The sequence below is a fragment of the Melospiza melodia genome, chromosome 3, assembly GCF_035770615.1.
Source record: "Melospiza melodia melodia isolate bMelMel2 chromosome 3, bMelMel2.pri, whole genome shotgun sequence".
In the NCBI taxonomy this organism is placed as follows: domain Eukaryota; kingdom Metazoa; phylum Chordata; class Aves; order Passeriformes; family Passerellidae; genus Melospiza; species Melospiza melodia.
This window is the reverse complement of record NC_086196.1, coordinates 34,487,670-34,511,570: the sequence shown is the minus strand read 5'-3', so window position 1 is coordinate 34,511,570 and position 23,901 is coordinate 34,487,670. Positions and strand designations below refer to the sequence as shown.

Here is a 23,901-nt window from a genome sequence, read left to right as displayed (position 1 = left end):
ATTTCTCCTTCCCACCTCCCCCCCATCCCCACCCTTTTTCTGCCAGTCAGGACAAAACCTTTGGAACAAGCACTATCAGGCTGTCTTGAAATTAGTACTAGCACACACCTACACCTTCATGTACTGGGCATACGCTGTACCAGAGAGGATTGACACAGATACAAATTCAACTCAAAAGCAAGGACTATCAATACACCACATACAAATAAGCCACATAAGCCAATGCAGAACAATGAAGAAATTACATTATTAAAAGTTTTTATTTAGGTTTGGTCAGTACAGGTAAGATAATATTGGAGTCACAGAGCAATATGCATCAACAGGATACAACAGTTCTTAAAAACTGAGTAACTATGCACACAATTCATAAACATTCGGTCACCTAAGGAGAAAATGCACAGATGTATGGTGGGAAAAACTGTAATTAACACTGAAACTACTACAGGACTCCTTCAGTAAGTCCATCTTTTTAGTGATAAAACTACTGTACTGGGCAAACTTGGCAGTCAAACCCACAGCTATTATGACAAATCTTGAAGGTGGTGTTAAGTATAACAGTATGAGTAAGAATGCCCTTACACAGCACAGGTTCTAGATATACACAGATTTGTACAGACATCATTTATGTTATACTTTATGGAAATAATTTCCATTTCAACTTCACATTAACTCATATAAAAATAACTTGAGCTACACAAACATCCTTTTAGCAACATTCAACGTAATTAACTGTTAAAATTTCCAAAGTGGCAGAGGTATTGAAGCAAAAAGAAACCCACAAAAAGGCAAAATTGTGACAAGTATGCACTAATTTAAACGGCTTCTGGACAGTATCCTCTCCCAATTTCAATGACACTGTATAAAAATTTTGCAGAAAAATGTTACAAAACTGAACCCTGCACATTTACACTGGAGTCCAAACCATTCTGGACATGACGAGAACCCACAGTTCTGTTACCTTTCATGCTCAGTGTTTTCTCCTCTTGAGGATCATGATTGGAGTCTGTGTCATTTGAGTGGTGAGTGAGAGAGTTTTCACTGCCAGTGGGAGAGTCTACACTTTCATACCCAGTACTGAGCTGGTTTATGTAGCTACCACTTCCTCTACCAGTTCTATCTTCAGAGTGGTTGGATAGCTTATTACCATTCCCTGGAGAAGCCGGGAAGTCATCTTCCGTGCCGCTACCCTCCCTATAAAATGCAGGCGCAGACGTCCGCTGGTGGGAGGAGCTGCCATTGCTTGGTCCGTTTGCCAGGCGGCTGCAGTCTTTGCCCGCCACCTCTGCCTGCTCCGCGGGCTCGGAGGATGGAGTCCTGCTGGTACCTGGGTTGGGGGCCTGCGCCTGCTGCTGCTGGTACTGGGCCAACTGCTGCCGCGTCTCCTTCAACTGCTGCTGAAGAACTAGAATGGTACTCTGCATACCTTCTACCTCCTCATCAAGCTGGATGATGAAGTCATTCAATTCTATGTAAAGAAAACACATTGGTTGCAAACACTTAATAGTCCATATATAGTTTAAATCTCAGACAAGAAATTAAAATCCCGTAACTCAACATTTTATGCTGAAATTTTTCAATGAACTATTGTCTCAGCCATCAGGTATGCACTGGTTTTGATACTCTGCCTCTGAAGGAGAAAATGTGGTATCTACCTATTTTCTAAACTGCTATTGAAAATATATGAGAAAAATTTAACTTCTGAGCAAGAAAGGAAGATACTCGGGAAAAAGCTCAATTGCAGTAATTAATATTGTGCAAGTAGATCCTATTGTGTCTACTTTTACTCAAGTATAAATCCCTGGCAGAAATACTGTAAAAGTGACCGTGAACCATATCCATACGTAGCAAATCTGAGTTACTATTCAATAGCCAAAAGCAGTAGTTTTTCATCCTGTTTCAAGGAAGTTTCAATTCTTACTGTGTTTAATCCTTGAAATTGTTCAAGAGAGAACACAAAAATACCTTCTTACCAACAGAGGGTTAACTAATTTCATAGCATTTTAATATTTATGTATCAGAAAAGGGTTTTTACAATTAGTATTGCATTCTGGAACAAAACAAATTTGACCACAAAACAGTATAAGAAACACTGATTCAGTCTTCAGTTCAACTGCACCATCAGTATGGCAGAGAAAAAAAATGCCAACTGCTTAATATTGTAATTTTTTTTTTAATGTTCTTGCTGCTACAGAAAACAATCATTAGGAGAACTCTTATTGCAGGAGTAACATCATCTTCATTCATATATGGGGAAGAAGCAACTCAATGCTGGAAATTACTACATTCAAAAGCAGCAGTCTTTAAAGAACATCTATACTTGCTTCAATTATGTACTTGGTAAATTTTGTTGAAGTGCATTATCAAAACAGTAGTTACTATTCCCACAAAATGACACTATACAATCATTTCCTTAAGAGTTCTAGTTATTTTATACTGCTGCTTTCTCAAAGAGATGAAAATATGATTGGGGAATATGATCTACTCCTAAAAATGCATCTCAGATGGGATGCCATACCAACTTTCTGGTATTTTACAGATGCAAAACAAACAAAAAGATATTCAGATCTATGTGATGTCTATATAGGTTATAACCCCAGGACTACCCATATAGGTTATATTCAGAACACCTAATCTAACATTCTACGAAGAGCCACTGACACTACAAAGAATTTGAGACTGAAGAAAGACTTTTAAACCTGCATTTTCCCCTCCATTTAAATTGTGCAAGAGGTCAGAGTTTTTAGATCATTTCAATTTAGGCTTATGGTGTTGCAAAATTTAGATTATAAACACAATGAGACATTTTCATTCACTTAAGTTACCAAAGGGGAAAAAAATCAGTTTTTCATATTCTTAAGCATTGTTGAAAAGTTGAATTTTTAAAAAAATTCCAAATGAGTCAGAGTTAACAAGAAGCTTTCTGCTCTCAGTGCATGCCTAGGCTATATGTTAACAGCTCTCATCTTGCCAATTCACCAGTAATGTGCGCAATCTAAACATTCCCTATTAAATAGCAAGACTTACAGTAAAAAAATCTCTATTGCAAGCACTGCATTACTGGAGCTGTGAATCCCATGAGTTCCCCCAAATTTAAGGATTTTGTTTAACTAAGACTACCAATTAATACTATTACATATTTTACTCAATATTGCCCTTTCATTCTGGCAAAGGTGATTTTGTATTATCTATATCATCACAGAATTAAACTTGCAGAAGTGCAAGGCAACTTTTCTATTTTTGTTAAAAAAATCCCTTACCATCCTGACTGCTTTTAAGTTCCTCACTATATTTCTTCTGTAAAGCCAATTCTGCCTCAAGCTGTGCAATACGTCCTTGGGACAGCTGCCTTCCAAGCTCTTGATTCTCCTGGATAAGCATTCGACACTTCGCCATTAACTTTTTCCCTGTTTGGCTGCAAAGGAAAGAGCCATCTATCACAAAATGAATATAAAACCTTCAGTTATCTTCCTCAATCACGAATAAAGACAAAAAGGAGATGCAATTTCTGCATGTCACAATTCAAGGAACATTGTGCCTCAACATAATTGTCATAGCAGAAAGTCTCCCTATAGTTACCACGTGCTGTTCCAACGCCAGGTGATCTTCTGTCGCTGTCCCACAAAGTGGAAGGCAAATTTTATTACTGAAAATATGAATAAGCATATTGCACTTTTTAAATACCAACATCTGGATTATCAGTATGCACAATCTTGCATGTGCCAATTCTTAATGTAGTTAAATACTTGATTAAAGATGTGTTTTTCAATTCAAAAAAATCAAGGACTGCATACAAACAAGCAAATTATAAGCAAAATCACTGCCCATTTGTTGTAGTAATGAAATTTAATAACTGAATTTGGGTGAAGAGAAGTTGCTTGGGGGAAATAATCAATCTCATGTTCATTTTTCATACTGACAACCGTTTTTCTTTAATAGGTTTAAACATTCATTTAAATGCTGTCCAGGTACTCTTGTTTAAAAAATGAGATGTCCATTTTGCAACTCAACTTGTGTTTGACAGTCATACAGAGTCTGCTTCATGATTTCTATGGTCATAAGTACATCTTGTATGGTGACGAAGAATGACAATGTATCTGGACATTGTAAGGACATCGAGGAAGGGGGATATTATCTATCTATCTACTTTCTTTAAATTGACAGATTTCAGAACGTAAGTAATGATCATTAGGACACAGTTTCTGAAAGAAACGTGAAACGGGTAGAAACTGACAAGATTTTCTTTACTCAATTGATAATGTTACACATCTTTAATCTTCATGATAAAAATCTCATTGTAAAGCATTATAGGAAGTAGTATGCAAATTAATATATAGGCAATACAGCTGACTCCATGAAAGAAAGAAATTAAAGTCCTTTAGGACTCTCAGTCTGCCAAGTCAGGATAGCATCCCCAAACAATTCTCCTTTTAATAGGCTCAGCACCATAATGAAGCTGTCTTCTTTTCTACAGAGGTGTAAGCTCTGGCAAAACCCCAAACTTGAACAGTTTTATTGTGAATTCAATAGCAAGACTTGTATTACTCTTCAAGACCAAGAAGGTCATTTAATTTTTTGTAGGCTTTTAAACAAGTGACAAATACTGAAAAAACCTGAGGATTAAAAAAGTAGAAGAGCAAATTTCTGCTACAATCACAGCCACAGTTCTCTCCTGCAACCAAAGTACAATAATTTAAAACAGCAATTCCTTATCAGCTACCTTCTGAGCACTCAAGCCTTAAACAACTTTTAATTTCTCTGCCAACTCTGCCCCATTTAACATTTTTCAACTGACTTTCCCAAATCTTTCAGATGGGCTGCTCCAGAAGGAATCTGGCTGTGTAAAGTCCTGGAGGCCTGAAAATCTGCTAAAGGTAGCAGCCTGTTTTCTTTCTTGATGTGATGTCCAATGCCAGGTCCTTGAAGTTTAAATTGTGCCGACCTAATACAGTCCAAGTCGCACATTTAAGATGCAAGTTTCCTTAGAGATGTTCATTCTGTGCAAAGCAGGACCACTTTGGAGATAACCAATGTGACAGATCCCAAAAGTTATTAGGCAGACATGATTTTTAGCCATTTGCAAATTCCTGTTAATGTATTCACCATCACTACAAATAGAAAAAGTTTACAATGCTTGTCATTGAATGCTTTTCTCTTCACAAACCAACATCAACGGCAGAATCAGCAAGTACCAGTTACCTTGGAATTGGGACAATTTTAGAATCCCATTAATATCTTCAGGTTAACTCCTGCCAAAATGTTAAATATTTATTACCTGTATAGAAATTTGCATAGTTACCTATAATGCTATTTCTTCTCATCAAATTTTTTCCAGATGTTCTGAGCTAGTAGAGAATACCCCTTGCAATTTACAAAAAAGACAGCACATTCAAGAAAATTAAATACAGTAACTATTAAAATAATTCATATGAACTGCAAAACTAAGTTCAGCATTGTTTTCACAAATCCTCTTGAACATACATGCAACAAAACCTGAAAGAATATAAATGGTTAAATTTCAGAAGACTAAAGTTTTGTTGTACTACACTTACTGCAAAATGGCATTTCAACTAATTTTTATTCCAAGCTTATACTCTGCTTAATGATGGTTAAAATGGCTTAGCATAGCCATTCCTTTGATTACATGTCTTTTATTTCCCCCTCCAGACATCAGCAATGTTTATGCTGCACAGCTTTACCTACATTAAGGTCCAGAGCTAGCTCTGCTTAGGGCTGCAGTTAATGTGTTAACCACCTGGAGAACACCAGTTTAAGATCTGAATAGGGCCATTGCTTCTTTCAAAAACTAGGCCAGATGCCATGAAATGAGTAGTCGTGTACAAGGATGGACAATTAAAACAATTGGGGGAGGAGGCCCAAGATGCAAAGAGAATGAAAAAAACCCTACAAATATTTTACATCAGCCAATTTCTTCACTTTTCAAGAAATAAAACCAGTAAAATCTTAACCCAGTTAACAAAGCCTCAAACATTTACCAGGAAATAACTAACTTTCTATATTCCTGTCACTGCATGTAAGAATTATGCACATTCACACCACTGACTTAAAATTATATTATGCAAATTAGGGGATGTTGTAGCTAAAGAAACAGCATTTTCTTTTGACACTTGTGTTTGAAAGGCAAGTTACTTCTCTCTCCTCAGTGGTACTCACGCATTCAGAGCCTGAAGACTTTGGAAAACAACCAACCTGTACCTACATGTATTAAATAAATTTCTGAATTCCAAGTTAGAAACAATCTGCATGACATGCCTCCTTCAACACACCGCAGTGAGCTTTACAAGTGTCTTGGTAACACATTAACATTTTATTAATGTAAGTCTTACCTCTGTTTTGATGCTAGATCAATAAAATTATGCATAGATACTGCTATAGCAAAATCATTCCAGATATATCACTTTTTAAAAGGTAAAGTTTTTCTGTGGATTTTTCTTTTGGTGTTAAGTCATTACTCATGCAAAAAAAAAAAAACCTGCATAAGTATACTAGTCTTTTATCCCATATTAATCATCTGAAGCACAAACAGTTAAAGATACTTCCAAGTCAAAATTATGTAATGGAATCTTAATAAAAGTCAGCAAAACTGTTAGAATACATCACCTTCTGTGACAGCTGAATGGCTCTTTAATTTAAAAACTAATTTTTAAACTGAGTCATAAAACGCTGCCCAACTGTTTTGAAAAATCAACACCTCAGATTACTAAATAGAACTCTCTTTGCTATGGGAAGAAACAAACACAAATGCTACACCAGATCTACATTTTGCTTTACAGACCTTAGACATGCACTCCCAACTGTCCCAGATTGCTACTCTTACAAGTAACTTGGGAGGACAGAACAGAGGCATCAGTAGAGTAGCAAGAACTCCTTCACTGAATCCACCAAAGAAAATGCATGCATTTAAGGTTTTTTGGTTTGTTAAAATACTGACTTTGTTTTCAGCGAACGAGACAATGCAGAAATAACAACCTGTTCAATTCTCGTTCATCCCAGGAGTTTCACGATACAACAGTAAAACCAGAAGTGTTCCTTGAACTATGTATTACAACTATTTCAAGGCACATTTTATAGAGAAGCACAATACAAAAAACCCCAGGTGTACAACGAAATAAAAGCACCCCACCAACACTGAAGACAGTTGCCATCATGTGCCTTCTGTATTAAGCATTTGAGATCAGTTCTTAGAATGAAGATCAAAAAAGTCTCATTTCTGCATGAAAACATGCAGTGAAATTCTTATCACAACCAGTTTTTCTTATACATGCTAGTTGTGATCAAATATATATGGCTTCAAACAATTTTAAAGCTGCATTTAGATGGAACGTACAGTTTTGTACAGTCCTAATTTTGAGGCGTCCACAGTATTACCAACCATCCAGAAAACAGTTCATTATTTAGCAACAGTGACTTAAGGCTGCATCAAGTGCTAGAGTGCCCAAAGGCTAAACAGTCAAATGTGTACACTACCACTGTAGTGATATCAAATAGCACTCTTGTGGCTATTCAAAACTGGTTAGCAAATAAACTCTTTAATGCAAAATTCACCTCATCGAGTTTTGACCCAGCAGTTCAGTGAACAAGCAGGAAGTCCACAGTCTTATTGGCAAAACTGACTTACAGTGTCTCTAAGTCACTAGGCTCAAGGTTATGAGCGAAGCATATTCCACTTCTACATTTTTTGGGAATTTTACATGTTCAATTCATGATTTATAATCTCTAGGTTCTCTCTCCTCCAAACTGTCTGTAGACACAGTGTGCCACAGACTTAAGACTTCTGTTTCTCCCTCTATTTTCTTCAAATAGAACAATTTTGCAAATGTCTACATGTTCTAGAAAAGATTTTTTCGAAGATGGCCATTTCTTCAGAATAGTCCGACGTTGTCAGGCCTCTGAAGCAAAGGGGAGAAAAAAGCTGAAACACAAGGTTCATCTGGTAAGTTTTACATTAAGCATTACAAGCTGGACAGTATAAGAATGTGGCTTTTGCCTCAAAACGTCTGAGTCTTGGTGTGGAAACGAGTACTTGGCTGTCCCACCATAGCATTCTCGTAGTGGGACTGTCAGGGAAGTCTTGACTGGGGAGTATTTGTTTTGTTTACCTATCAGGCGTAAATTTCCAGGCACTCAGTTCATTTTGGGCTTGTTCCAGTTTGTCTTTAGTCTGTTCCAGTTCACCTTTCATTTTTAGGAAAAACAAGTTGATGGCTGGGTCTACCATTGTTGATCGCAGTTGGGCAACACTAGGCTGCTGGACTTGCTTGAGGTACTGAATCTGATTCTGCATAAAATAAGAAAAAAAGACTGTTATTCATACAATATTAAATAAAAATTATGAGTCCTTTCAATACCAATAGCTACTCCAAAGTTCACATTAAGGTAGCTTGCCCTCTCACACTGTAACCCGAAAACCGCAGGATAACAACCACTTGTGCACACCTTGCACCCTTGTCCATGGGCCTGCTCACCCACGGCCCCATCCTAAGCACCTGCCATGCTTTACCTTTCATGGCAGACTCCCCTCCAGGTCCCAAGATTATTTTCTACATGTCAATTTACATTTGTCAGAGCAATATCCGGAACATTAGAATGCTCCCTTTCTTTTCTATCTCCCTGCACTCCTTCTGGGGAACAAAGAGCATATGGAAAGAATTACCTGCTTAAAACAGATAGTCAATTCCCACTTAAGTTCAGTGGAAGTTACTAAGGAACATTACAGCAGAAATCGACAAGAAATATTTACAAGCAAATAAAAAAGCTTTTTAGAACCTAAGGGATTTTGCAACTGCAGTAGTCACTTATGATGCAAGACTGAGTATCTCTAAAACAAAAATTTAGAAATATTAACAGCAATTAAAACAGATTTTGGTTGGATTTTATTCTCTTTGCAAAAAACTAAGCCAAAGGAGTTGCAATTTTATATGTTTGAAACACTAGCAATAGTCAAAATTTCAGAAGTAGTAACTGAGAGGTTTCCTTTTAAATATAATATTTATTGTTCAAAACAAATGTAAATAAATAGGATTAACTTTAAAAGTTTCTTCAATTTTAATCCCATCACAACAGACATATCTAAAATTGTATGAAATGTACACATTTGGAACCCTGGTAATCACCAATACTGCGTAAGCCTGCACAGAATGTGTTGATTCCTAAATTCAATTTATGATGCCCCCTGTATCACACACATTTCTTCATCAGCAAGAGGTGAACAGAACCACACACTGTTAAAAGGCATACATTGAAAGCCAGATGGTTTGCTTCCCATGCAGGCAGTCCTGCAGACTTGAGAGCAAGAGAGTTTAACTGACAAACCCTAAAGGGGAAGAGTCTCCCTGCACTCTCTCCTTCCCTTGGGACACACAGCACAGCCAGCAGCACTGACAGCTCAACCACGTTCCTGTACAGGCAGCTACTCTCATGGGGTCTTCACACAGCAGTGGTGAAGAGGAAGTACACAAATCCTACATACATTCAATGTGCAGTAGCAACCTCAGTCACTTCTAAATTGAGTGTAACATGTTTTAATTTATGTATTGTTAAATAGTAAAATTTCCTGGATTTTACTTCAAGTGGTTTCAAAGGTGGAATAACAGAAGTCTTTCCTTGGACACATTAATTTGTTATTATAAAAATAAAAATACTTAGCTACTTAAAATTGAAATCATCATACTTTAAATAGACAAAGTTCTATATATGCTGGAAGAAATATAAAGGGAATAAAGCACTGCATATAAATATTTTAAGGAAATAAAGAATCCACATACAATGTGGGTAATGCACCTAGAAAAAGGAAAATCCAGATTAAGGTTAGGCTAACATTTCTTGGATGGCATTTTACCTCTCGGGCCTTTGCCTTACTGAACGCAAATATAATGCTCACTGAATAAAGGTAAATTTTATTCATTGTTATTAATTTATATTTCCTATCCACTCAATTATTTGATTCTTCTGCTACTGAAGTATTTCAACAACCTGTCAATTCTTTGTGATGGCTAGAGCTAGTAGACAGTAAAATGGACAACTTCACTGGCAACATATTTCAGATATATAATCATGATACAGCAACATTGTTCCCAATCCATTTTTAAAGAGACATCACTACCTGGGGGGGGGGGGGGGAGAAAGGCCTCGTTCCTGGTCTTACCAAGGCCCAGAATCCTCCCTCTTACACCGTAAATCTAAAAACTGTAACAGATTGCCTGGATCACTAGCACACAGAATTGGTGCTGCTGCTCCTCAGTCACACCAGAAATGCACTTAAACACTCCAGAGGACCCAGCCAATGCTGTGCAATGCCAGTTATTTAACAATCTCATCTGGGTCTCTCCAGCTCACACTCCTGAGCCCAGCAGATGGCACCTGCACAGGACTTCAGCTCAACCATCATTTCTAAAGCAGTCATGTAAAAAAAACTTAAGCTTAACAATCCTTGCTCATTCCCTCCCCAAACCTCAAAGACCATTCTTTCCCTCCACTTTTTCCAACTTAAATTTTCTCAATTCCTCCACAAGTGTTTTCTCCAGTTGTTAACTCCAGAGTTCTCATCTGTCAGGCTCTTCATCCATGAAGACCTAACAACCTCCTCCTCCCAAGTATGACCTGCTCCCAACGTTTGTCTTCCTGCTTAGCCAGTCCAAACCTCACATTCTTGCTCCCTCTAATCACTTTCTGGTATGAGTCACCTCCCACTGATATTCCAGGTGGCAAGGGTTAGGGAGCAGGAGAGTTTGCCTACAGTCAGGCCCAACCTCAAGCTATAGCTGTACATACAGGAATAGTCCCGTTCAATGCTAGACCCCAGGGAATGCCCACTTTAACACCTGAAATGCCTACAGACTCTTCATGTTCCCAAACATGAAAGCACACACCAGCTGGTATTTTTCAAAAGCCTATCAGATGGACAAGTAGAGGTAATTTTCACAAAGATAATAAAAATCTTGCTTTACATTAAGCATTACAGCTTTCTCTCTGTTCCAACCCAAGGCAGGAGAGCACTGAAAGCAGTCTATTTATAGGGCTGTGTGAGGTTTTGTTCATGTGGATTTTTATTATTTTGTTAAAGACAGACAATAACATTTTCAATCCCCCTAGTTCTCACATTCTTGGAAACAGTTGCATGCTTTCAGCTGAAATCATCCAAAGATAGCTACAAAAAACAGACACTCTAAACATAACAAATTTACAAAACAGATCACAGGTGCCTGAGAGAAAGCATAAGCAACCAAAGTCAGATCAACTGTATATCCTTCTTACAAGGAAGGAATAAAGCACACAACTAAGAAGAGAAAAAACAGAGCTGTAACGTAAACCACAGGAGTGATGACTACCTAGTGCTACAGTCCAACTGCACCCAGAGAGTTCCACTCATCGTTATCTGTTCCATGAAAAGTATATCTGAGCAGCAACTATTTCCAAATGTCTACCCACTGACTCTCAGTGACTGTGCAGTAGCCTGGAAAGAGGTTAAGGCCTTTCCCTGAAGTGGCATTAACCTGACCACCACTTGTGCCAGAAATAAAGCTTTATGCAGAAACCACAGCCAATACTGCTCCCTAAGAGCACCAACCTCTTCTAGAGGGCTGTTCCTGCTGGGGGAAGGTAGCTCGAGGCTGCTGCTGACAACAGGGCACACAGGATGTGAAACACCTGTACTTCAAAGTAGCCCTTAGTGACTCTAAAACCACAGAGTAACTTGCAGCACCTGCCACAGACTTTTACTAAGCTGCTGGCTCTGAAGAAATCCATATATTCTCCTGCCAGACTCAGCACAGAGCATTAGAGAATGGAGCTATGCAACCCCCTCCCATTTTCTTTCTTCAGAAACAGCACTGCCACAGAATAAGGGCAATGATTCTGCTACTCTGACATGCACACCTACACTTTAAGATGACAACTGGTGACTTTCATAAGCTGAAAACACACTAAAAAGCTACTATTTTTAAAAAGGGTGAAAATTATAACACCAAAATAGAGCTCATCACACTCTGCTTTAAAACAGAGCTGGTGTACTTCAGTAAGCAAGGCGTTCTACACAAGTGATCAGAAAACTCAGTCTTTGCCAACTACTAGCAGTTGAACATGGTATGGTATTAAGTTTTTAACCATTAAAATTTGAATGTGGTAAGTCTGTAAAAATAAAATGTCCCAAAAACACATCTGCAGATTTTCAAGAAACTAGACACCATAAAAGCTCAGTCTTTCTAATTACAATGTGACAGGAAACACTGAAGACTTACATATAAATGTTAGTGGTATATTTTAACACTAACATTAAATGTTAATATAAAAGTTAATGGTGTATTTTTAGATTATAAAACAATTGTTAACTATAATAAAAATATGGAAAATTTATTTTAGGAATTAAAATCAGACATGTCAAGTAACATCACATGACTAATAGCTTATTAAATGATTTAGCAACCTGTAGCTTCACTTTGCATCTTATCCAACATGACATTTTTCTGCTGCTACTGTAGTGGAAAAAAATACTCTCTAGTAATACGAAGGAAAGTAGTCCTTCAGACCTTCCTGAAACTATGTGCATTTTTAAACTTGAAAATACCTAAACGTGACCATGTCTCCATTATACACCTCCAGGGTACCCATTTTACACCTCTTCTTCAAGGATGCATCTTCCCACCACCATGTGCTGTGGAGATTACATCCTCAGTGTTATTCTTGAGTCAAGAGCAGGAGAAATATAAACCACCCGAGTGTGTGGGCATGAGTCTGTTTTTTGTTTCTTTTTGGTAGGTTGTTAGCAACCTTTTTTTTTTTTAAGTACACTGATAATTAAAGCTCTTCAGGAGTTCTTCTCAACAGATGTTCTGGAACAATTATGCAGCTATAAACATCTAACAAAGTGCAGCCAAAACCCCTATAGTCTTCATGATATTCAAATCATTCATGACAGTCAAATTCAAAGCATTAAATACTTGAAGTTTATAACTTCAAGGAAGGAACAAAAGCAAATATAGCACACGCAAATTTAGTTTTGGTGAAAAACTTGCATTTCATTTTATTTATTTTTAGTATTTACTGTTTTAGCTATATGCTAAGAAGTTCAAAAGAAAAAAACCTATTATTACTGCTGTTCCACATAGCAGAATTTATCAGTACAACTGCACAAGTGAAGCAGGACCAATACAGTAGCCTTACAGCCAGGGAAGCATTGCAGTCCTGTACCAGAACAGATCTTCACTGGCATCCTGGGCTGCATTAGCAGAGTGCTGCCAACAGGCTGAGGGGGGGTGATCCTTCCTCTCACTTGACACTGGTGAGAGATCTGGGGTACTGGGTCCAGATCGGGACACCCCAGTACAAGGGAGACACAGACATACCAGGGGGAGGCCAATGAAGGGCCGTGAGGCTGATTAAGGGGTTGGAGCATGTGACACACAAGCAGAGGCTGAGAGTGTTAGGGCTGCTCAGTCTGGAGATGCTAGCAATGCCCATAAATACCTGATGGGGAGTAAAGAAAGCAAAGCCAACAGTGCCCACTGAAAGCACAGAAGGTGATGGGCACAAGCTGAAACATGTGAAGTTCCACTTAAACATAAGAACACACATTCTGCTGCATCAGTGGTTCAACACTGGCACAGGTCAAAGACTTTTGCATTTCTCTCCATTTCAGGAGATGCTTAAAATAGTGTGCAGTCCTGAGTAACCTGGCCTGACTGACCTGCTGTGAACAGGCAGGCTGGACTAGAAACTGCCAGTCTCTTCCAACCTCAATGATTCTGGGCTTCATTTTTTGACACTGCAAAGTAAGCTTAATCCCCTTTATTTCTTCCTTGTTTATAACACTGTGAACTAAAGTGATCTTATGGTCTTAACAACAGTGAAAATACTGTGTACAGAGTTCAGTCACACTACTATACCTGACTGCTCTGAAAATCTTCAGGCAAAAAAGAAAGGAAAACTTAAAAAGCAAAGGAAAACTACAACACTAGTTATTAGTTTTGCACAGAGCTTGTACTTCTCATAAGAGAAGATCTAAAGAGTATATTACTAAAACTAGCAATAAGCTTTTTACATTCCTCTCAGAAGCTGCCAGATTCAAGCAGAATGAAAATTATGTTAAGAAAGTAATCCAATATGAGATAGTTTCCAAGAAACCAAAACTAAACACAGATGTAAAAGACACAGAAAATGGCCAGAAATGAAGGAGCAAGAAACAAAGATCAACAAAATACATATTCAGAACAGTAGAAATTAAGCAGATCTGCCAAATTGCAAAAGAACTTTAAACAAGTCAGTAGCAACTTCATCTATCCGGCCAAGAAGACAGAGGCTTACAAACAGCCTTACACTGTTAGCCAAAGGCAATGTGTCAGCCTAAAACCTCCTAAATGAAACCAAACAAACACAATCATATCCTTATGTTTTCATTTGTTCCTGACTCTAATGATACTCAGAAGTAAGATTTTTGTAGATAGGCTCTGCAGATAAATGCTAGAAAAGAGTAAGCATGGCACATGCAAGAACTAGCTTGGTTTGAAGCAAACCAAGCTTCAATCACAACTGCTGTTGAAAATCAATAGCAATAACTAGTATTTAAAAAACCCCCAAACTTTTAAGAAGTGATCTTTACTCATTCAATTAAACTACGCTGCTGTGCCTTTAAACACAGAAAATGTGATGGTGTAGATACACAAAAACATTGCACAGCTCATAGGTACTGGCTCAACAGCTGATGTTGCTACAACAGTTTGAACACATTTATCCTCTCTGAATACTCACAGTACACTCTTGCATCTCCTGTTCCTTAGTTGCCAGCCTCATCACCAGAATATTTTCTCTTCGGGCAGACTCTTGCTGTTGCTGTTTCAACTTCTCTTCAGATTCTCTCAGCCCCGTCACATCATTAGCTAACACAAGCAACAACAGAGAAAGCAAGTTTTATAGTACCCTCTCATAGGAAGTTTTAAAAAGACAGCTAAAAGAATCTAAAAACCAATTTCATAAACAGTTACACTTTTTGCAGGCATGTTTATAACTAGCATAAACAAAAAACAAAATGTCATTAAGTATTGGGAAAGCTTAACAACAGCTGGCTTTAAAGCCATATTCCTGGTCCTCCTTTAAGACTTACTAAAACTTTCAAGATGTTTCCATGTCTGTATAGGAAATCACTTTGTGCTGCAAAAATCAATCTGCAGTCTGTAAAACACTGCTGTTTATGGGCAATCCTCAAACTGGCCTCAATACTCCAGCAGCAAACAGTAAGACATTCAAGAATATTCTGTTCCAACTAGAATTCTGATCCACAGACATTTATGAAAAATTATATATGAAATACAAGAGAATGCAGCACATTTCCAAATTACTCAAACAAAAACATGCAGGCAGCTCAATACCTGTGTACAATCAACTGTGTACATTCACTCTACTACTTGCCATATGTGACACAATTAAAAACTTGAAAAATTTAAATTTTCATTTTTTCCTAATTTCTGGAGAATAATCAGTTGTAAATATAACCTGAGCATCAAACTGCCTCAGGACAATGATTTCTAAATAAATCCTTGCAGATAGTACAGGCCATAGTAGTCAGTGTTAATGAATTGTTTTAAAATCAAGAAACCAGGAATGTTGAAACAACTTATTTATCTATGTTTAGACAGTTTGAGATGTGAATGGAACCACCAGTTTCCATGAGCTCTATTTTATTCTCTACAAAATATTATGAGACAGCAGTAGAAGAAGGAGGTAACAACAGCAAAAAAAGAGGACATCCATTTGGACTGACAGAAAAATGCCCTTCAAACTCAGTGGTACTACAGCTCTAAGTATTTAGACTGAAAAGGTGAGTGGAAAACAAGAAAGATACCATCCCTAACTGGCAATACAACTTTTAAAAGTGACTTAGGACTGGGTGTTCAGTCACTCCCAGAATGTATTCATATTTTATCATTTCAGAGTAGGATGTTTTCCCCACATTATCTTCCAAAAGACCAAGTTTTAACTACCATGTAAGAATGACAATCAAATTTGCCTAATCAGATCAAACAATCCTTGGGGACTCATTTTAGACATTTACCCCTAAACACTGTTTCTCTTCACAGCCTTATAATCCTGTAAGACTACTAAAGGCACAGACATTGCTGGAGTATTTCAGTAGACAGAGTTTCTTTTTCTAATGGTCAGGTTCTGAAAGTACACCTATTTATGGGGTTATGCTTTGAAGCTTCCCCCTGCCCAGCAGTCTGTGTCCTATAGATGCAAAATAAAGACTTTTTACATGGTGGGAGAAATTTGCAACTGGAAAAGAAGTTGGTAAGAAAGCTGGGAGAGGCTGAAAACTTGCAGTAAAAAAAACAAGGGCTGTTTTCCTAACAAGTAACTGACATAACAGATTATTATATCTTACTTCTAGAAAGCACACATTATTTTATACATTCTGATAACGTGCACCATTTTGAAACCCAGCTAACTTACAATTAAGGTCTGTGTACTTGCCCTCCAGAGCTTGCACGTATGCTTCATATTGTTTCCACCTGTCACAGATATAAAAAGAAAAAACATTTCTGAAGCTCTGTTTATTAAATCAAGGCATGTCATTCCTAAGCTTTCAGAGCACACACTGATACCATAATCAGAAAATGTTAAGAAAGAATTACACAATTGCACAAAAGACAATTCCAGTTTTAAAAAAGGAGCTTTTAATTGTGGAAATAGTTAAATTTGCTTTGCATCTTAGAGGAACAAAATGGTAGTTGGGTATTACAACACTTAAAACATCTTAAAAATCAGTATTTTAGACAAACATTAGGCTCAAACACTACTTATTTTTGTTATCTTTGTAAAGTACCCTATATGCATCTTACTCTCATAGCAGAGCAATTCAAACAAAATTCTGTAACAAAGTGCAATACAAATACAACATTAAGTATGTTACCAAGTGAACAGGACAAGCAGAAGTGTATCATAACACTAGAAATGGCAGTCTAGGTTAAGCAGCTGTATCAGCTCATTCAGGGTAAGACCACTCTCTGATTACATCCACCATCAATAAGCCAAACAGCCTAACAACTCTCTGAAAACACGTTATTTAGGAAATTCATCCGCAGTCAAACAACATCACCTAAATCCAGCACTGCATTTTATACAAACCATCAAATCAGTAGCAAATAAAGTCTGCTGTGAAGTTTAGCATGAAATGCTTTATGAAAAAGTTCACAGCACAGTATTTTTGGGATTTTTAAGTAGTACTCTGTACCTAACTACGTGTGTTCCTCATGATGGTACAACTGCACACTATAAAGAAAATTCATCTGATAGCTTACCACTATAGGAGGTGTCTGCTCCCTCCTCCCCATTACCTTCTCTCCCTAACATGTATTTTATGCTAGACTCATCACAACTGCTCCATTTTAACTCTCTAACCTATACCACTACTTGAATTGAAACTATGAAATCTACCTATAGGTAATTTGGACCATTTAGTGAATTCCAACAGTACACTGAAGGGTCTAAAAAAGCATCAGAGAATCAGAGATCTGTAACAGCAAGCAAGACCACATCACTGGGAAAAGGAAATGAAATCACGAGATCTCTTCCTTCAAGCAACAACAAAATTTTACATCTCTTCAGCTGAGCATGGCAACAGCATGAACAAACTCTCAAAGTTCTGTAGAAGAGAGTAGTAGTATTCATACTTAACCCTTAAACTGATCTCTCTGATCTAAGGAGTTTCACCATTTGACCATTAAAAATTCTATGTTAATTCAGGAGATTTCAATCTCCCAGAAGTAAAACTGAAACGGCCTACTAAACAGCAAGTCTAGAAAGAAAGAACCTAATTTTACATTAAAAAACTGACATGAGTATATTGAACAGTTATATTCCTTAAATCCATCAAGTGCCCTTTTTGAGAGCATATTAGTTTTTCTACACACTAAGAAGATGATTCAATAGCAACATAGCTTCCATTAGCAAATTCCCTTCTGCCTCTTCATCAACACAGGTGAGCTGCTAACATACTTTACCTCCTTGCGGGCATTCCATCACATTCTCTCCTGAATATGTGCTGGAAACGCATCTCTTGTATGTAGCAACTAATGATTGCAAGTTACAAACTGACTACAACTGACAGCCTGTTCTTGTTTTCACACTACCAGTCAGAAAGTGGCACACAATCTACGCTTTGGTACTTTCACATTAATTTTATCGCACCAAGTTAAGGGCACAGCTTTGGAGACTTAGGACATTTCTATAAAAAGGATCACAGGGCCAAAACCATTTATGAAAGAAGCAATTTTTCTAACTGTTTAAATACATTTTTCTTTACAACCCAAAAGACTGGATACTCAGAAGCAGACAGAAACTAGTTTTAAACATATGGAGCCAGACCGTTTACTCCCTGGAAAAAAACTGTCACCCCAAAAGGAGCTGTCAGGACAGTTTACCCAGAAGGGAGAGTAGCTGATCACCATGTACACTAAGTGTTGCATATGTTAGCCCTTGTTTCCACACAATTTAGTCTTTGTTCTATAAAACAGCAAAATTTACCTTGAGACCCTAATAACACTAATAACTCCGTGTACAAGAAGCCAAGAACTAATGTTTACCACTATTCCAGCAGATAAACAGACACCTCACAGAAGGCTGGTTTGGATAGCTCCTGGCTTACAAATCAGGAAATTCAGGCATACAGAGACAAGTGGCCTGGGGTGGTTTCTTTAAACAGATGGTATGTGCAACAGAATTCCCCATAATTGTTCCTGTCGTGACACTTAAGCTTTCTAAAAAGTTAAAAAGACAGCCAGGTTCTTTCTTATCAAAGTTCTAGGCAATGAAAGCTTCATTTTAACATTTTTCTGTTAATATCTGAACATGCTGAGAAGACAAGTGCAAGGACTGAGAAAGCGTAAAAAAGTACTGGAGAAGTAAAGAGTTGACATTTTTCTGATGTTTAAAATAGCTTGCTATCTATCAAGGAATGCAAGCAATCATATCTTCTATCATTAGGAGTGAAGAAAAAAAAATACTCGTACTCATGTTCTACAAAATACTATTAAGAATTTTGCCTCTTGGGAAGAAGTGTTCCCTTCCAAACTACAAATATTTGAGGCAAGAGGAGAACTTTACAGAAGAGATACATTATGAAACAAATAAAACTGTTTTTCAGAACAAGGATGCTGAAAGATAACGAAAGAGTAAATTCACACATCTTCCACAGAAAGTTCACAAAAATGTTGAGATGGAAAAAAAGACTTTTTACATTACCTTAGGATAAGCTCATCTCTAGGTAAAACCTTAAAATCTGCTTCACTAAGGCGAACCTATGAAGCAAAAAGAAAAGCATAACTTATCAAGCTGTCCTGATTACCTGGAAGGGTGAAGTCACAAGTAATTTTACACATACCTTCTTTGGGAGAGGTTCTTCATTCGTCATTGTGAACTCTGAAGGGAGAGGAAAAAGAGGAGTTTTATTTAGTGTAAACAGAACACTGAACAAGTCAGAAACTTATAGTCTTAATTGTTTTAGTTTGCAATATTACACCACTGAAATATTGGTTCCGCACAAGGCAGCACCAGAGTACAAAATAACACTATGACATGCTCCGGTAACCTAGATATAGTCAGCTGCATTTTTTCTAAAAGTTATCTCAAACTTTCTATTTCTATCTAAAAAGCCAATCAGTAATCAATCCTTCCAATTTAACTAATCAAAACCACCCAACTTGGTATCAAACTGACATTTAGTATGCGTCTACATCTACAAAACATTGTATTTTACAAGGTACAGGATAATCAGGGTCTGAGGAAAGCAATTTATACTACTACTCCTCCTCTTTGGAATAAAAGAGAATAATTTGCGAACATTACAACATGTTCTTACAAGTACTTATTCTCTTAAGATTCAAACAAACGGGAAGTACGGTTATTTTAAAACCCGTGTGAATACTCTCAAGAAAAGCAGGATGCAAACTAGCTTACATAGGCCATCAAACTGAATTCCTCTGGTGCACACAGAGCACAAGGGGGCTGCATTTCGCTAGGTTAAATATTCGCACTGCTCTGAGTTACAGGACGTGCTTCCTTATCTCTAAAGAGTAATGCACAGTATTTTCTACAACTATGATTATGTAAGAAATACTGAGTTCCTAAATCTTACAGGCATTCAAGTAACAATAAATGCAGGGTTTGCTTTCCAGTGGAAAAATTGCATATAATACTAAGAGTTGACAAGCTTGTAAAGCTACTGCACATGTACCAGGGAAAGGATGTGCCAACTCCTTAGCTGTGAACACTGAGCTTTAAAGAAACAATGCTCTTAAAGAGTAGATATTTATTTTCTCAATGATTTTTATGGATTATTTTAGTATTTCCACAATGATACTCAATGAACCAATTTAACTTTTCCAAACCCTAAAACTGTTGGTAAGTAAGACAAGCAAACACATTCCAATGAAGCAGAGTTTTCAACCTGCACTAAGTGAGACTGCTGACAACTACACAGCACCCTACCAAACAAGGGCCTGGTTAACAACAAACAAAACAACCAACACTCACTCTCCCTTCCTAGAATAAATACTGACATTAGAACCCACAGAAAGAAAACATTCAGTAGAAGCATCTCACTAATGAATGGCAGCTTCCTGTTGCTAGGCTTAGTAACACACTAAGTGCTTCCCTAAACTAAGAAGTGCCCTTCACTCCCACCCCCTTCCCCCCTGCTAACACGAAGTTACTCAAGTATTTTGCTTCAACTTCTGCATGCAGCTCCTTATTTGAAACTGTTTTACCAAAAACATACCTCAAATAGAAAATACAAGCATAAGAGGCTGCTGATACAAATTGCCAGTGCCTAATTCAATCATTTAGAGTAACCTGAGATTACAGAGGGAATGCTTGTGACCCCTGTATTTAAGCTGCCTACCTTCCCCCTCACTGTAATTTTTCCAAAGATTTTTAGAGCTTTTAACTCCTTTGGAGTTTGGAAGTAGTCTTGAAGATCTCGGCTAGTGTTAAGTTCCTGACAGAGAGAAACATGCTTTTCAGATGTCTCACACAACTACACCTAACACTGATTAAATGGTGCACACGTCATTATATGTGTGTTCCCCAAAAAAGTACAGAAGCACACAAGTACCAAAAAACGTGAATTTCCCCCAAAGATCTGGCTTGTAACCCCTGCTGCAGCATATGGCAATTATAAACATACAACTGCTGTCACAATCAAGAGTACAAGAAATCAAAGGTTGATGCTCCAATGCAATGGCAGTCAAACCCTGCATCTCCAGACCTCACAGAGAATTCCAGCACCAGACCAGGCTACTCTAACTCTACACCCAGCACATCACTGTTTACAAAACCACCTCTTGCTTTCAGATAAGAGCACAAAAGACTGAAGTTATGGGCCACTGCATTACAGAAGTTACTCCTTACTGCCACCTATTATTACTTGCTATGATAAAAAACACACTAGCTAAAAATATTCCATAGGGTATTCTGGAAAAGTTAGGTTGATAATATCTATAGAAAAACACTTAATGCTCTTTCCACACATATAAATTTCACCTTGCTACTGCCCTGCAACAGCTTTTTGGGAACCTGCAGTAACTCAGCAGAAGCTTGAGCATTTATTACTGCTGAATACTGCTGTCGTTGTGCTCCGTGTTTCTCAGAAACAGCAGCAGCGCCAGGCCGGCTGCAGCAACAGTCACGGTGATTTTCCTCAGTTTTCTGTCAACAAACAGGTGAATCTGGATGCTACAGACACAGCTGTCACTGAAACGTTCATTATTTTAACATAATACAGTAACTTCTCAAGCACTGCACATCAAGAGATGCTTCTTCTCACTCGGCTCGCCTCTAGAAGAAATCATCTCTCTCCTACCCATACCAGAAATATCTTGCAAGAACATGATGAAGAGACACTTTCTACAATAAAGAGTCAATGTAAACAACATTCCTACATAACTAACTGGAATTAACACAATTGTACTTGTGATTTATATTATGAACAGCTTAACTGTACTATCCTAACTAAGCACTTGCATGATTTTGCAGAAACAGTGGCTGCCACACACCACTCCTGCATGTCTGCTCCTGGCAGCAAGCAACACAAAACCGTACTCCATACTTAGAATAACAGGCAGTTAAAGAATTTTCAGAAAAACTCAATGTTTTAGGCTTCTACAGCAGTTTCAAGTAGAAAAAATGTGAAACAAGGAAAGTACATTTTAATTTTAATAACTCTGATAGAAGCCCACACAGCTTTTCCTACAACGTTTATAAAACACAGGATTTAAAAACTTTTTTAAAAACCTCAATGAACAAAAAGTAATTGAATCAGGTATGAGGTTTTGCTTGTTATACACAAACTGAGAGTTATTTTAATGACACCTAGAAAGAGTTCCACGGGGAAACCCCAGTATGGGCTCCCAGCTCCCAAAGCACGTACGTGTGTACATATATACAAACATATAATTTACAGAATCGCTAGGGCTGGAAGGCCCTGTCCCTAACAAGGCAGGGTCACCTAGAGCAGATGACACAGGAACGCGTCCAGGTGGTTCCGGATGTCTCCAGAGAGGGAGATTCCGTGACCTGCCTGGGCAGCTGTCCCGAATGAGTGTGCTTGAGATTGCTCAAAAATTTCTCAGCTCACACTGCAGCCTGGAAGGGAGTTCAGGGGGAATGCACCACCACGGCAGCCTGTTCTTCCGCCCTCAATGCAAAGAAGTTCTTCCTCATAAAGAGGTGAAACTTCCCGTGTCTTAGTTTATGGCCACTGACCCTCGTCCTGCCGCTGGGCACCGCTGAAAAGAGTCTGGCACCCTTCACTTCAAGACAGCACCCGCCTTTAGGATATTTGTATGTATTGATGAGAGCCCCTCTTAGTCTTCTCTTCCATAGAGTAAACAGGCCCAGCTCACGCAGTCTCTCCTCGCAACAGAAACATTGCAGACCCCAAATCGTATCTGTAGCCCTCCCCTGGACCCCCTCCAGTATCTCATTGTCTCCCTCGTACTAAGGAGCCCTCTGACGTTTAGAAAGAAAATCTTCACAGTAGCCCCGTAACTGCTCAGCCCTCACACTCGCCTCAGCAACAACCGCGGGAGTCCCACCCCCCTCCGAGGGCCGCAGCCGCAGGTGTTTGACAGACCCAGCTGCTGCGGCCGCCCCCCGGCCCAGGCAGTGCCCGCCCCGCCGCCCTCGCTCCTCTCCCACAGGGAAGCACCGAACGCGGCTCCCGGGGGCGCGGCGGCAGCCCAAGGCCGGGGGAGGATCCCAGCCGCGCTGCCAGGCCAGGCTCCGGGGCCTCGTACAAAATGGCTCTAAGTGCTTCCGCTCTTCCCCCCCGCGCCCGAGCTGAGGGATGGAGGCGCCGCAGGGGTCGGGCACCCCGGGCTGCCCGGTCCGTCCATCCCGCTGGGGCGGAGCGCTCGCACGGTCACTCACCTCCCGCCTGCGGCGCGGAGGCCCCGCGCCCCTCGCACGCCGCTTGCCTGGGCCGCGCTCCGCCTCACATCGAGCAGGGGCGAAACCCGCCACCTCCACGCCTGCCGCCACCAGCTACGCGGGCGCCTCCGCCGCCAGTAGCTCCGCAGCCAGGACGGCCGCGCCTCCCCCCGCCCGAGCTCCCCCGCACGCCGCTCCCGCCCGCTCTTTATTTGCGGGTTCTCTGCGCTACAAAATGGCGCCCAGGGAGGAAATGAGCGCCCGCCCCGCCCCGCGACTGGCGGCTGCGCGCGCACCCGGCGTGGGGGGGCGGCAGCGGCTCCGCAGCGGTGCAGGGCCGCGGCCCGGGTACCTCGGCCCGGGTACCTCGGCCCGCCTGCGGGGCGGCTGCTGCGGGGGATCGCCGCTCCCGGGAAGAAGCGGCTCCCGCGGGTTATTAGAGCGCCGATTTAAACCCTGTCAGCCGAA

The 23,901-nt window shown here is 39.3% G+C and overlaps 1 protein-coding gene across 2 annotated transcripts; it reads right to left on the bottom strand.

Moving 5' to 3' along the window:
- Nucleotides 1-241: 241 nt before the first annotated feature.
- On the bottom strand, nt 242-23,577 carry WTAP (WT1 associated protein). 2 transcript variants are annotated; one of them, XM_063151252.1, is made up of 8 exons: nt 23,434-23,577; nt 19,388-19,425; nt 19,249-19,304; nt 16,459-16,517; nt 14,761-14,888; nt 8,118-8,296; nt 3,258-3,412; nt 242-1,465 (listed from the first exon to the last, which is right to left on the bottom strand). In XM_063151252.1, the coding sequence occupies exons 2-8, from the start codon at nt 19,415-19,417 to the stop codon at nt 882-884; spliced, it is 1,191 nt and encodes a 396-aa protein (XP_063007322.1). In that variant the 5' UTR covers nt 19,418-19,425; nt 23,434-23,577; the 3' UTR covers nt 242-881. The 2 variants fall into 2 exon arrangements, 1 of the variants encoding a protein (XP_063007322.1); XR_010027105.1 differs by lacking the exon at nt 242-1,465 and having other exon boundaries at nt 3,305-3,412; nt 7,346-8,296; nt 23,434-23,572.
- Nucleotides 23,578-23,901: the final 324 nt, after the last annotated feature.

Coding starts and splice junctions, on each gene's coding strand:
- WTAP (XM_063151252.1), bottom strand. CDS start 19,417: ATGACGAATGAAGAACCTCTCCCAAAGAAG. Junction 14,889..16,458: donor CAAGTACACAGACCTTAATT/GTAAGTTAGCTG, acceptor TGCTTGTGTTAG/CTAATGATGTGACGGGGCTG. Junction 8,297..14,760: donor AGGAGATGCAAGAGTGTACT/GTGAGTATTCAG, acceptor TATTTTATGCAG/AATCAGATTCAGTACCTCAA.